Source organism: Pogoniulus pusillus, chromosome 22, assembly GCF_015220805.1.
Source record: "Pogoniulus pusillus isolate bPogPus1 chromosome 22, bPogPus1.pri, whole genome shotgun sequence".
Taxonomy (NCBI): Eukaryota; Metazoa; Chordata; class Aves; order Piciformes; family Lybiidae; genus Pogoniulus; species Pogoniulus pusillus.
In genome coordinates, this window is record NC_087285.1 from 21405463 (window position 1) to 21419701 (window position 14239).

The 14239-nt window shown below is 44.3% G+C and overlaps 1 protein-coding gene across 1 annotated transcript in view; it reads right to left on the reverse strand.

Moving 5' to 3' along the window:
* Nucleotides 1-14239, reverse strand: part of SPOCK1 (SPARC (osteonectin), cwcv and kazal like domains proteoglycan 1) — a 374224-nt gene that overhangs the window by 249578 nt on the left and 110407 nt on the right. Inside the window, exon 3 of the mRNA XM_064162166.1 lies at nt 6116-6161. Within this exon, the coding sequence (XP_064018236.1) occupies nt 6116-6161 (46 nt within the window). The remainder of the gene's footprint in view (nt 1-6115; nt 6162-14239) is intronic.

Genomic DNA, 14239 nt, shown 5'->3' on the forward strand with positions numbered 1-14239 from the left:
CAGGGCTGTGCTCCAGGCCCCTTCCCAGCCTTGCTGCCCTTCTCTGGACACATTCCATTATCTCAACATCTCTCTTCAATTGAGGGGCTCAGACCTGGGCACAAGTATGTCAAGTTGGCTGTCAAGCTTCTTAAGAACTCTCAGATGACCTTGTCAGAAAAAAACCCAAAGAAGTCTTTGATTGATATTTCCAAACCTTGACTCACCTGCCCCTCCCACTCCAGTGCAGCTCAGGCAGGACTGAGCCCAACACTAATGCCCAGCAATCATTTGCAGGCTGTATGCTCCCTGCCTGCCGCGCTGCCAATGCCTCGTTAGCTCGGCTTGCTCCGCAAGATGCTCCTCTTTGTGTTGGCTTCTCCTGGGTTCCAGAGGAATATAAAAGCTGGGTTGGTAGCTAGGCTAAAAATAACTTCTGATCACTCAAGTACCCTCTGAGACACAAGTGAAGCATTCAGGTTGACTTCCCTCCAAAAGGCATGTTATGCAAAGATAGCTCCTGTGGCTCCCGATGGGTTGTTGCGGCGAGAGCCGCGTATGCCTTGCAACAAAACAAGGTATTGCTTTTCTTCAGACAGCCATGCAGAGATTTCTCCATGCTCTGCAAGCAGAAAGCTGTCAGCTTGATTACACTGCTATTGTTTTAAAATCTATAATTAAATAACTCTGCCTGCTGAGAAAAGCTAACTCTGGTTTGGTTTATTTCAAAGAACACAGAGTTGGTCGGACCCAGCAGACTCCTCTCTAAAAGATGCAAATGAAATACAAGCCCAGGAGCAGAACTGCAGATATTCATAAGCTCTGACTACTGTTGGCTTTAAAATCTGTTAAACATACTGAATCCCCCAGCTGCCTTTGCAAGACCACCTCTGGCAGGTGTCAGCACCTTCAGCTACTTTGCCTTCCCAACTTCTTTGTTGGGATTCTGCAGCCTGGCTTCCATAGAAAGACTTCACAATCAGAATATTCAAAGATGGTTTCAGAATTGAGAAGTAGATTTTAAGCAGTAAAAACCTGTCAATCTGACCCAAAAAGTGGGTATGCACCCAAGTCTGCCTCAGCTTAACAATGCTAGCCCCAGATTTCCCACACAACCCAGGGAGGGAGGCAGTTGTCTGCTTTCCTTCACCCACCAAAGGAGTTTCCTCTCTTTAATCACTGTAAGAAGAACTTGGTTAAAATGTGCCTTTGGGATACCTCTGAAAATAACAACTGGGTGGTGAGAACACAGAGCTGCTACTGAGTGCACAGGAGCAAGCTAGAGCTCCTTACTGCAGGATTTGCACAAGCTCCCTGGCTACAAGAACCCCCAAAACTACACAATAAAAGCTCTTCTATCTCCATAATCATGCAAGAGCACGAGGGGAGCATTTACAAACCCAAAAGGAACGACATGGAGGAAAAAGTTAGGGCAGGGAGAACGAAGAAGTCGAAACTGAAGACAGATGAAACAATTTTGTTGTGGCTTGCATCGCAACAACAACAACAAAAAATTCTGACTATTCTTTCTTCTCTGCATGGAAAAAGACAGAAATCAAAGTTGTGGTGGACAATACCTGGAAAAGAGAAGGAAAACTTCCTTCTCTTTGTCTGAGCACTTGCTATTGCACTGGTACTCCAGGCTCATGGCGCGGAGAGGCGGGGAGCAGCCTGACGCAAGCTAAGTGCCGCTTATTGTACTTTCAGCACTTGGGTATATACTCTTAACATACAAGCTAAAGATCGTGTCAGATCCTAACTGGTCATCAAGACAGACCTCATACCTTAGCAACTAGATAAGCAAGGATTAACAAAACCCACAAGTTCCTGCTTTACATCGTTTCACCTGTTGCAACATCCTCTAAGGTCATTTCGACCCTCTCTTTGACTTAACTCAGTACTTTCCCACTTAGACATTCTGAACCCATGGCTATGTTCCAGTGTGTCAAGATCAAGCAGGTGTCCAGCACTAAAAGTCCTACCATTCCCAACAGACCCATACATAGCAGAATCATAGAATCAGTCAGGTTGGAAGAGAGCTCCAAGGTCATCCAGTCCAAGCAGATATCCACATTCACACACATACATACTCATGCATACACAAACTGAGGAAGGGTCCTGTCACGCTGTAAAGGGTTAACCCTCCTGGGGCTGCTCTGAACCTGACCCCAGGTGCAGTGGTTAGCCCACTCCCACTTCCTGTCTAGATCCCTTATAAAACCAGAGGAACTGCCTGTTTCTCTTTCTCTCTTTGCCCTCCCTTCCTGCCTGCTAGCACCACCTTTGCTCCTGCTGCCCCTGTTTTGCTATGTGGCCACCCTAGCACCTGGTGGGAGCACAGCTTCCTGAATCTACTTCCATCCATTGCCACCACTCTGGTTGTATATATATATAATGTATCTTGTTTGCCTTCCCTACAGCTCTTTGTAACTCCCCCACCTTAAATACCTTTTATTTAGTGTTGAAGTCTTTCTTTTAACTTCCCAAAGCAAGACTATTCTTTGTGTGTTTTACCCCTTCTTCCTCTCTACATCTAGCTCCCTTCTTTGCAAAAGAGGGAGAGGGGAGAGCATCCTGTTAATGTATTATTCTGTTAGGTATTTGAGGCTCTGGGAAGCTTAAATCAGACCAATACACACATCTAATTCATAAGGCTGAAAGCAGCAAGGGGACATGATTTCTCTTCAGTTTTTGAGTAACAACACAGGGATAAGTGCCTGAAAACTCACATGCTCCACATAGATCTAACTGAACTGCTCAATATAGAGCCAACTGAACTGCTCCACGAAGATCCTAGAATCATAGAATCAAGCAGGTTGGAAGAGAGCTCCAAGCTCAGCCAGGCCAACCTAGCACCCAGCCCTGGCCAACCAACCACACCATGGCACTAAGTGCCCCAGCCAGGCTTGGCTTCAACACCTCCAGGGACGGTGACTCCACCACCTCCCTGGGCAGCCCATTCCAATGCCAATCACTCTCTCTGACAACAACTTCCTCCTAACATCCAGCCTAGAGCTCCCCTGGCACAACTTGAGACTGTGTCCCCTTCTTCTGCTGCTCGTTGCCTGGCAGAAGACACAACTGATCTAACTGAACTGCTCCATGAAGACCTAACTGAAGTGCTCTGTGCAGATTTAACTGAACTAAGGAATAGTTCTCTAAGTTAATTCTTCTGTGTGACAAACCTTTGTAGAAAGGCATGAGTGGCTCTCTGAATGCTTTACTCGAGGTGAATTTTGTCATGGCCAAGAGTAGTGACTTTTTTGTTTTGTCTTGTTAAAAAGGATGAGTTATTGGTCAAATAAAATCCATTAGTAAGATCTGACCAGGACAGAAGCTGTTCAAGGCTCAGACTGCTTCACCTAGCCTGCACCATGCTCTCTGGTGACAGACTATGCACAGTCTTGGAGAGATTTCACACCGAGAGAGAAATGCTCCTTTTCTCTGCCCAGAGAAGGGAAGCTTTGCCAGCTGAGTGACTGTCTGAGCTCTCCACATGTGATTTCAGCTTCTCAAACGATGTGTGGTTTTGCCCTGAGTCAGACATCTCAGCAACACAACCAACAAGACAGTTTTAAAGCATGTCACTTCAAAATCTTTTTTGCAGTACTTTGCCAGGATTTATGTTTTCTCTTTTCCCTCTTGGGAAGAAAAAGGGTCAGAAGGCCTCTGAAAATGGCAGAAGCATAAGTTCCATTTGAAGTCAGTAGGATTTGTAATCCTAAGTCCCTCAAATGCTTTTGAAAGTCACTGTGGATATATGCCTAGACAAAAACATCATCTCTCCCTTTCCTTTGACACTGAAGCCACATTTCCATAAAGACAGAGGATCTCCACTCTTCAGCTCTAAGGTGCATAAGCTCTCAATGCTGCTCCTGTGAGCAGCCTGCAGACAACACCAGGAACATGTTTGACAATGAAATACAGAAATAGACATACAGGGAATTTTTTAAAAGCTCCTTCAGAGACTTCCAAAGAGTATTTTCTTCCTAAACACTCCAGTACTTTTGAAGATTCAATCTCTGATCAGCAAAGCTGCTCTCTTTGACTCCTGTTTATAAGAAATGGCTGCCAACCTCAAGTGGAAAGCAAATAAACCAAGCATTGTAGTTTCTTCTCCTCCACTGCCCTGCCATTTATCTGCTCACCCCATCACCCATGAGTTCTTGCCTCCCCTCCTCCTCCTGAACTGATTGGTGCTACAATTCACAAGTATCACCTCATGGGTTCCAAAGGCATGGAAAGGTTTGGGTCTCACCTGCAGCAGCAGCAGTTGTTTTTTAAAGCAGTTATCAAAAAATGAATATCCAAACTCTTGGGCACCTCCTGCAGTTGTGCAACATCAACATCACCTGATCTCCTTTAGCTGTTACCCACTGGCTAAATCCCAGTGACACCAGATCTAAGGGGGCAAATTTACATTCTCCTATGTTGTTTCCTTCCCTGCATCACACTGTGACTGCTTCACCCTGAACTCTACCTGCCTGCTCAATCATCTGCCCAAGCAATATGCTTGCAGGAATATCTTTTCTGAATGTAAAATTGCAACAATTCCACTTCCAGATAGCCACGTGGCAGACTGAAGGGCAGAGGAGGTCTCCCACTCTACTTGAGTGCCACTTACCCTTGACTAAAGGATCCAAAAGAGAGGAGGACTCCGCAATGGATCTACATGCCTGAAATTCCTTCCTATTGTAGTTACTGTGCACATGATCTCTCTTAATGGCTTCCAAACAGCACCTTTTAAACTCCCTACCATTTCAGAGCAGAAGGAGACTGACTCTTACACAATACCAAGTACCTACAATTCTAAGCCAGATCTGCAGTTTAAGAGGAGCGATGCTGAACAATGAACCCAAACTAGCCAAAGAAATCCAGGATCCTGACAATGCCTGAAGCAATGCAAGACGTCTACCATCCACCTAGGGTTGCTCTGCTGCAATATCCTGGCCTGATCTGTGTTCTCCAGCAGGATTATATGAGCTTCACTGAACATTATAAACAGGAAAAATGAGCAACTGTCAAAAGGCAAACAAAGAAGTTAACCAACCTCTGCCTCGCCTTGTGAGCTGTTACTGTCCACAAATCAGAGCTGATAACTGCTCTCACCAATGGAAACGAAGCTGTGCACACTGCAATTCCTAACATTTGTCCTGCCCAAAAGTGCATTCTGGAAAGCTTCAAGAAAAAATGAGACACAAAGCCCAGGTGGTTTCATGTTAGCCTTTCTCAGGGTGCTCTGCTATGGACTCTTACAGAACCTTAGTGTCCAAGTGACAAATAGAAGAGACAGGCAAGCTGAAGAGCAATGCTGTGATTTTAAGGTGGAAATGACAGCACACTGTCAGTTTGTACCACTTCTGTACCTGTCTTTCAGAGGATGCTCCCCCAAGTTGTGCTGGGAGAGGTCTAGGCTGGATGTTAGGAGGAAGATCTTCCCAGAGAGAGTGATTGGCATTGGAATGGGCTGCCCAGGGAGGTGGTGGAGTTGCCGTCTCTGGGGGTGTTGAAGCCAAGCCTGGCTGGGGCACTTAGTGCCATGGTGTGGTTGACTGGATAGGGCTGGGTGCTAGGTTGGGCTGGATGAGCTTGGAGCTCTCTTCCAACCTGTCTGATTCTATGATCCTATTCTGTGATTCTATGTCACTTCAGAGCCTGCATCTGAATCAGTGTCACATACACAACAGCCTTTTCCTTTGAAAAACAGCCCTGAAACTCATAAATTAGAAGTAGCTTGAAAGAATTGGCCCCTTAAGTGTTAGGAAATGCAGCAGCAACGTTTATGGCATTCATTTAGCAAAGTTTTTAACGTGTGGGGAAATATACATGGGAAGAGCTGCTCTAAATTGCACGTCAGGCCAAGATTCATTGTTACAGAGCATCCTCCCATGCACATAGATCACCGTGGGGCATAAACTGGGATGGATGGGGATTAAAAAACGTGGCTGAAAACTAGAGAGATGAGTCAAACCTTTGCACATAAACCACCTCAAGCTGTGACTAAATCGGGAAGGCGATGCAAGTATGAATATAACTCTTCACTAATGCATGGGACAGATGGAGGAAGAAAGGCATAAAGTAGATGGGGATAGCACAAAATAGCAGAAGACAAGCACAAAACGTGTACTGACTTTACCTTGATCAAAAGGCTTGTTTGGATTCCAGTTTCTGAAATAGTCATCCTAAATGGGGAGAGAAAGAGAAAGAAAACACCTCAGGAAAAACTGACTAACATCTTTTCAGTGCAGTGTTACATAAATAAGCTACAAGTGAATCAACTCTTCTTTTGATCCCACTATATTTAGCCCCAATCAGGTAAGACTATCAGCAGAGTGTGTCCTAAGGAGTAGTAAACACAGGTTAGAAATGACAGGATGAAAATTTCCTTGGCTGTTTGGCACCTTGAGCTTTTCCTTCTGAACTCTTTGTCAAACTGTGGCACTTATTAAACATTTCCCATGCTCCTCTGTATTACTTCCTGTCAGCCTTACAGCTTTGGATCACCAAGATAAGATGTTCTGAGGATGTAACATGAGCTACACCACCCTGGTCAGCAAAGTAAAGCTGAAATAGGTACATTCATTGGGACAAATGTAAATCAGACCACTGAGGAGTACAGAAATGGAGCAATAACATCAGAAGCACTGTACTTAAAGTAGAGGAATGCCCAGAGGTGCTTGCAGTGACTAATTCTGCAACTGTTCCCACTCTGACATTCTTTAAATCTCCCCCACTTTAATGCAATATACCAGATATTATCCTGCTGCTTTGCCCTCAAAATGGGGAAGGCTGCAGGTGTCAGCACCCCTGGCCAAGCCATACTTCTGCTGCAGGTGAAGCTCTCTGCAGAAATGATGGGACACTCCTCTCTGTGCAGCATCAGTCTGTATTCTGCATACTTAGCAAACATTTACCTAAGGCAAAGCTTCCCCCACTTCAGAGTGCCCTCAGCCCTAGCCCTGAAGAACTGGGATCCAAGCCCACTGCTGTATTTAGCTTCAGCATACTCTGTACAGTTCACCTGGGACCTCTTTGAGAGGACCTGATGACAACAGAGCAGCCTATGTGAAGGAAGCATGGAAGATTTCTGTAACACTGGGTTATTTCCCCTGCACATTCATCTTTATTTCCTCTTTAATATATCCAGTGTTCTTTCTCATTTCTTCAGGGTGGCCACTGTAGAGACATCTTAGAATCACAGAATCAGTCAGGGTTGGAAGGGACCACAAGGATCAGCCACTTCCAACCCCCCTGCCATGCCCAGGGACACCCTATCCTAGAGCAGGCTGCACACAGCCTCAGCCAGCCTGGCCTTAAACACCTCCAGCCATGGGGCCTCAACCACCTCCCTGGGCAACCCATTCCAGCCTCTCACCACTCTCATGCTCAACAACTTCCTCCTCATGTCCAGTCTGAATCTCCTCACCTCCAGCTTTGCTCCTGTCACTCCCTCACAGCCTAAAAAGTCCCTCCCCAGCTTTTTTGTAGCCCCCTTCAGATCCTGAAAGGCCACAGGAAGGTCACCTGGGAGCCTCCTCTGCTCCAGACTGAACAGCCCCAACTCTTTCTTTATTGAGCTCTTCAGCCCTTTGAGGTCTCTTCCAACCTAAACCATTGTACAGTTGTTTTTCCTGCCAGAAGGGTAACTGAAAGGCCATCAGTGTGACTAAGACACCTCAATTATTGCTTCCACAGGGCTTTGTTTCCCATTTATCTCCAGCACACTGAATTCCACATGCTCTCAGGCTATGGAGTCACCCTAAGTGGGAACACTGGGAAGCCATGGAAGCCAGCATGTCTTAGTTCTGGGGTTCAGAACAGCCCGTGGGGCTGCTACAGGAAGAGGGGGGACTCCCTGTGGCCCCCCTTGAAGGCCAGGGCAGACACCTCATGGCAGCACGCTGCCTTCTGAACTCCACGGCTAGCAGGAGAAGCAGAAAGCACAAGCACTGCGTGAGCTGTGGGCTGCTGCCTTGCTCTGGGGACAGGTAAAGGTGGGCCAATTCTCCCTGGATGGAATTCTCCTGACTCCCAGGGGGAAATGCACTTTCCTTCCCCAAGGACAAGCCTGGTTGGACAGTGACCACCTTCCACAGTACCAACAACGATCACTGCTCAGAATTGATTTCAGCTACATCAGAAGTATCTCTGCCTTCTCTTCAGAAGTGCAGGGTTTGGCACCAGAAACAGAATCAGAGACTTGCCTTTGAGTTCTGCAGATTTGCTAACAGAACCCCCTCATGCTTATACAAAGCTTTGTAATTGATTATGATGTGCTGCTAAATGCACCAAGCATCAATCACTCTCCAGAACGTGTTGGGTTTGAAGCTTTCTGAGCAGAATCATTTTCCTTCAGCAACAAAATAGTCCTTTTTTTTTTTGCCTGCTTTTGTTGTTGCTGTTTTTCTTTTTTTTCCCCTAGGTGTTGCTTTGCTGCTTTTTCAGCATCAGAAACTGTTAAATAATTCAAATCCCAAGAAAGATTTCCTCTGCTGTTGGCATATGGAACCAGGTTTGAAATAAGGGTTGGAAATGGGCTGTATCTCCATTGCAGTGTCAAAGGAATAGCTTACTGAAAATGCACCTTCCTCACACAAAAAAACCCTACCAAAATGCCCATCTCCTCTGTAAACCTATTCTTTCTCCTTTTCTCCTTTATGGAGATCTATTTGCTATTCCCCTTTGAAAACTGAAACTGTATTTATTTTAGAATATGCCTGAAAGTACAGAATGATAACACAGGAAAATACACCAGGCAAAAAATATGCAACCCCCTCCTAAAAAGTAGAATAGAGAAAGCCTTTGAGATTTGCAATATATAAAGCTCATTATTATTTATAGGAGTAAATAATGACTTTGCACACAGTAGAGCCACACAGTCAAGAGCAGTTCAAAATAACCTCTGCCAGGTGGACAAGAGAAAATACAGCACTGGAGCTGCACTTCAGCATTGATATAGCAGCAAGAGCTGTAACCGAATGGTTATGGCACCGTAAAGGTGAAATTCACCCTGTAGATAGAGCTGAGCAGAAAATCTATGTCTCATTTAAATACCACCTAAAGCTCTGGCAGGGCTCTGTGCTCCTGCTCTGCAAGGTGCTGAAATTTATACATTAACCTGAAATGACTCTGGTGAGGAGGAGGAACTCTTTAACACCTCCGAGTGGGGATCATCATTTCTCTGTGACTTCCTCCAGAGAAAAGCAGCCTGCTGATAGAGCAGGGGAGTGTGCCTGAACATTGCACTGACCTCTAGGTCTGTGCAGATGTACCTTAAACACAATCAGCTTTATTAAAGGCTGCACATTCCCATTCCATGGAACACCCCCTGACAAAAACGACTGCACAGAAATCTGAGCTTTCTACTAGGACAAACATTTGTGTGACCCAATTACCTTCTGCCCACTACAACACACACAATTATTAACTGATCTTAACATGAACATCTTAATAAAGCAATGTTAACACATTCATAATGGTTGGACTCCATCATCTTAAAGATCTTTTCCAGCAGAAATTATCCTATGATTTTATGAACTAACATGTATCAACACATTTAATTTAGGGCAATACTGACATTGATCATATGGGTTATAGGGTGACATGAAGAGTCATCATGTGAGTTTACAGTGATATGAACAGTTGATCATATGAGTTTATAGTGATATGAACAGTTGATCATATGAGTTTATTGTGATATGAACAGTTGATCATATGAGTTTATTGTGATATGAACAGTTACCATATGAGTTTACAGTGATATGAGCAGTTACCATATGAGTTTATAGTGTGATATGAAGTTATCATATGAGTTTATTGTGATATGAACAGTTACCATATGAGTTTACAGTGATATGAGCAGTTGATCATATGAGTTTACAGTGATATGAACAGTTACCATATGAGTTTATAGTGTGATATGAACAGTTACTATGAGTTTATAGTGTGATATGAACAGTTGATCACATGAGTTTATAGTGTGATATGAACAGTTGATCATATGACTTTATAGTGTGATATGAACAGTTACCATATGAGTTTACAGTGATATGAGCAGTTGATCATACGAGTTTATAGGGTGATAGGAACAGCTGATCATGAGAGTTTAAAGTGTGATATGATCATATGAATGTGATATGTTTTAAATATTTTTATTGACTGGATGGATCTTGACAGTTCCAAACCTACCTCAACCTCCTGTGTCCGTAAGCATTATGAATGAGAAAAGAGAAAAAAAGGATGAAACAGAACAATACAGAAATATGTTAACAGCCATCAATTTTCCCCTTGGCAGCCCTTCAAATGTGAAATCACTTATTTCAGATGACCTTCACCTCCAAATGAGATAATTTGCTCTCTTTCTCTCCTGACTTTTCCACCTTTGCTGTCACAGCCCAGTTTTCATCTGCTGAGCTGTTAGCCAAATGCCATTCAATTAGCACATCTCTCTTTCAGAGCACCCCAAAAAGGCACTTTTCATTTCCTCCTGGCTGACAAAAGCACCAAGAAGTGGTTTTCCACATACTCATCTGCTATGTAGCTGATAGGAGAGAATTCATTTACTTTTTCTCCCAAGCTGGCTTTAAAGAGTATTTATTTGATGGACTTTGAAGAGAAGGCAAACCCAGGCATGGACCAACTGCAATACAGCTGGTGAAAGCAACTGAGAAATAGCTTTGATGAACAAATACTTCAAAATATCCTTCACCTTGCACAGAATTCACACTTTTGAAGGTTTTGCCCATGGTTCAGTGGCTGCATATGACTAAGTCAATCTTTTAATTAACTGAAGGGACTCTGCACACCTAAAGTCGTGCATGAAGAGAGAAGGATTGACACTGCAAACCAAGATTGGGTCTGGCTGCCTTAGCTCTACCCAGTGTTATATAAATGTGATGTATTGGCTTGGTCCCTGTACACAGGAATAAATGTGAACTCCAAACTCCAGAAGTTGCCTGTCCCTCAGAGCACAAACAGCATAGGCTGCAAGTCCTGTGACTCCAGTTCCCTGGGGGACCCAAGGTCCCACATCACAGGTAAATACTTCTATTTCCAGGGAAACAAACATCTGAGCCCTGTCAAATCCTTGTCCTGTTCTAGTGGCAATCTTGAGTTCTGTTCTGTTCTCACTGGCTGCAGGATGAGGCCTTTGGCAAGATTCATTTCTGCCTCCTTATAAAGTCTACTGCCCACCACCCAGGACAAACACCCACCGGGACAGCGAGGCAGAGAACCTGATTTGGTCTCTCAGCCAGAGAGCAGTTCACTTTTGACATCCCCTGACTAAATTCAATTGCAAGACTTGGGACAGGAGCTGTCTTCACTTCTGTACCTGCTCATCACATAGCATCATGGAATCTTAGTTCAAGATTTTCCCTTCAGGGAATTGAACTGAGAAATAAGTTGTGATCACACCAAATAAAAACATTTCAGGAAAGCAAACAGAAATTGCCAAACGTAGCCCTCAGCTCTTCACTGCATTATTACTGCTTTGATTTGAGCAATCAAGAGATGAGATCAAACACATTTTGCCTTATCATGCATAATAAGTCACTGTTTCTTAACATGAGCAAAATACTCTTTTATCATTCAAAACATAGGTGTCAAACCCAGCCAGCTTAGGTTGAGATGCCAGCAGCAGTCAATCAAAAGAATAATCACATGTTAAGTATGCAAAGGGCATGAGATAAGCATGCAAAGTGCTAGTTTAGAAGCAGACCTATAAAAGCCTATCATCAGAACCCACAGATTGATCAGAAATCACAGACTGGGTTGTGAGTGGCACAAATCAAACCCTGAACTAGACCTAGGCCTGACATGACTTCATCTTACTTGCAACAGGAAAGCCAGTAAATAGAATCTGCCTCGAAGAGCAGCACATTAATATGTGACTGCTTTCCTCTCCTATCACCCTCCATGCTACAGCACGAAAAATCCAGCTCAAAATTAATGGTAAATCTCTCCCCAGATTTATTCTCTTTTCCTCCACCAACTAGGAAAATAAGCAGCAGCCTCTTATCCTCCTGAAGTGTAAGCATTAAAGTTATTCCTGCCAAACCTACTCTGTTGTCACTTTTGGTTCAGTTATCAGCCAAGCCTTGGTACTTCGGGAGGGCTAACGAAGCATGGTTGATTTAACACAAAGGCATTCTCTAGGCTTCCTTTATTGACTTGTCAAAAAGGAGCTCTTGCAAGATGCTCATTTATAAACAGAGCCAAACATTAGCTGTGGGTACATAAACATTTAGATTTAATTGCATTAATTGAGCTCATAAGTTATTTGTATGAATCAAGCAGAAATGAGATGCTGACTGAAAAAGCTCCCCAGAAACTTCCTCTGACTTTGCACTTTTCCCACTGAGCTCAGTTCCATTTCCCCCCCCCCCCAAGGCCTGGGAAGATCACTCTGAGCTGGATGAGCCCGCAGGGTACAGAGCCATCATGGAACTCCCACCACAGACCCTTCCTGAGGAAACTCAACATACAAAGGGCATAACCCCTAGGACTGCCAAGCTTTTGGAGGTTCATTCACCACTTATCCCAGCCAACAAGAGCTTGAAATCTCCAGGAGAGACATTTGTTAACACTGGTTTGCCGTCTACTTAGTATTTTCCTCTTCCATCCTCAATCCATGATTAAACCTTTTACCCTCATAAAGACCAGCTGGGAAAGGTGGTAATTACCAGCTCATTGCTCTGTGCAAATTAGCTCCAGAAAGATGCAGCTGCATTTTCTGCCTCCCTACCTTGCAGCGCAGAAGATCATTCCAACACTGCGCAGTGTGAAAGCACCAGCTGCTGCTTGCTGAAGTCAATCTAGACCCTACCATAAATACCTCCCCAAGGCCTATTGCCTGTTTTAAGCAAATAGTTTGTGTCAGCAAATTGCACTTTAGTTATTTATTTATTTAAGAGGAAGAGAAAATCTTTTCCATGCCGAGTACCTCAGTGAATACAGATTCCCTGTGGTAGCTAATGCCTGGAGTCTGCATCACTGTCAGGAGCTGCCTCCAAACTCTGAGACATATTAAGACATCCAACACCTAAAAAAGTCCTACAGGAAAGAAGCTTTCCACCAGAATGTGGAGTGATAGACTGAGTAATGGCTTGAAACTGAAAGAAGGGAAATTTAGGTTAGATATAAGGAAGGAGTTCTTCACAGGTGGGAGGTGAAACACTGGCACAGGTTACCCAGAGAGGCTGTGGATGGCCATTCCCTGGAACTGTTCAGCACCAGGCTGGGTGAAGCTTTGAGCAATATGGTTTAGTGGAAGGTGTTCCTGTGCATGGCAGGGAAGTTGGAAGTAGCTGACCTTTAGGGTTGCTTCCAACCCAAGCCATTCTACAATTCTGTTTCTAACCACTTCTGAGGTCTGTGTCACCCTCTTCACAAGCAGTTCTAAGTGGTAAGCAAAACCTCCAGCTTAGGCTTTCTTCACTCACAGTGATGATGATGATGATGATGATGATGATGATGATGACGATGATGATGATTTAGCAGGGCAACAAAAACGTCAGAAAATTTAGTTTGTGAAATTTAAAGAGGAAAAAAGGGGGGGGGGGGGGGGGGGAGGGAAGGTGATCACAGAGCCCCTGTCAGAGAGAGAGTAAGAAGAATTGTCATTCTTTAGACCTCAGAACTCTTCTGCCTACTCTATTGGTGGAGAGTTTGGGGGTTTTTTTGTGGTTGTTCTGGTTTTGTGGGGTTTTTTTTAGGTAAAATGACAAATATGGTGGAAATTAAAACTATTTCTTACAAAAACCCCAAAGTACTCTTTGATTATTCATAAGAATGAAGCCAGAGGGTATGTGCAATGTGAAGGCAAGCAGATGCTCATTGCCTGTGCTTGTGCTGCAGGCAGGAGGAAGGAGGGCCAGCTGTCTGCTGCAGCTCTGGAGCTGCCTTAGCTCAGCGCTGTGCCAACGCACGCAGCTGACGTGTTTGGGTGGCTGGAACAATCACACCACTGCCTGCACTGCCTTCTGCTGGAATACCTAAAACTGAATATAATCATAATGATAATGATAAAAAGGCCTTGGTTTGACTCTTCTTTGCTGGCCTTTTTAGCAGGCTAACTTTAGAAACACATTATCACTCCTGCCCCAACCCTTCCCCTCATTAGCATGTGTCCTGTTATCCTTGCCTACAGCTAAAGGATCCTTTCTGCCTGTACATCCAGTAGGCTTTTCCCACCTCAGTATGTCCCACCAGCCACACTAGGTTAAGCTGTGACACTCTCACACCCCCAGAAAGGTGAAAG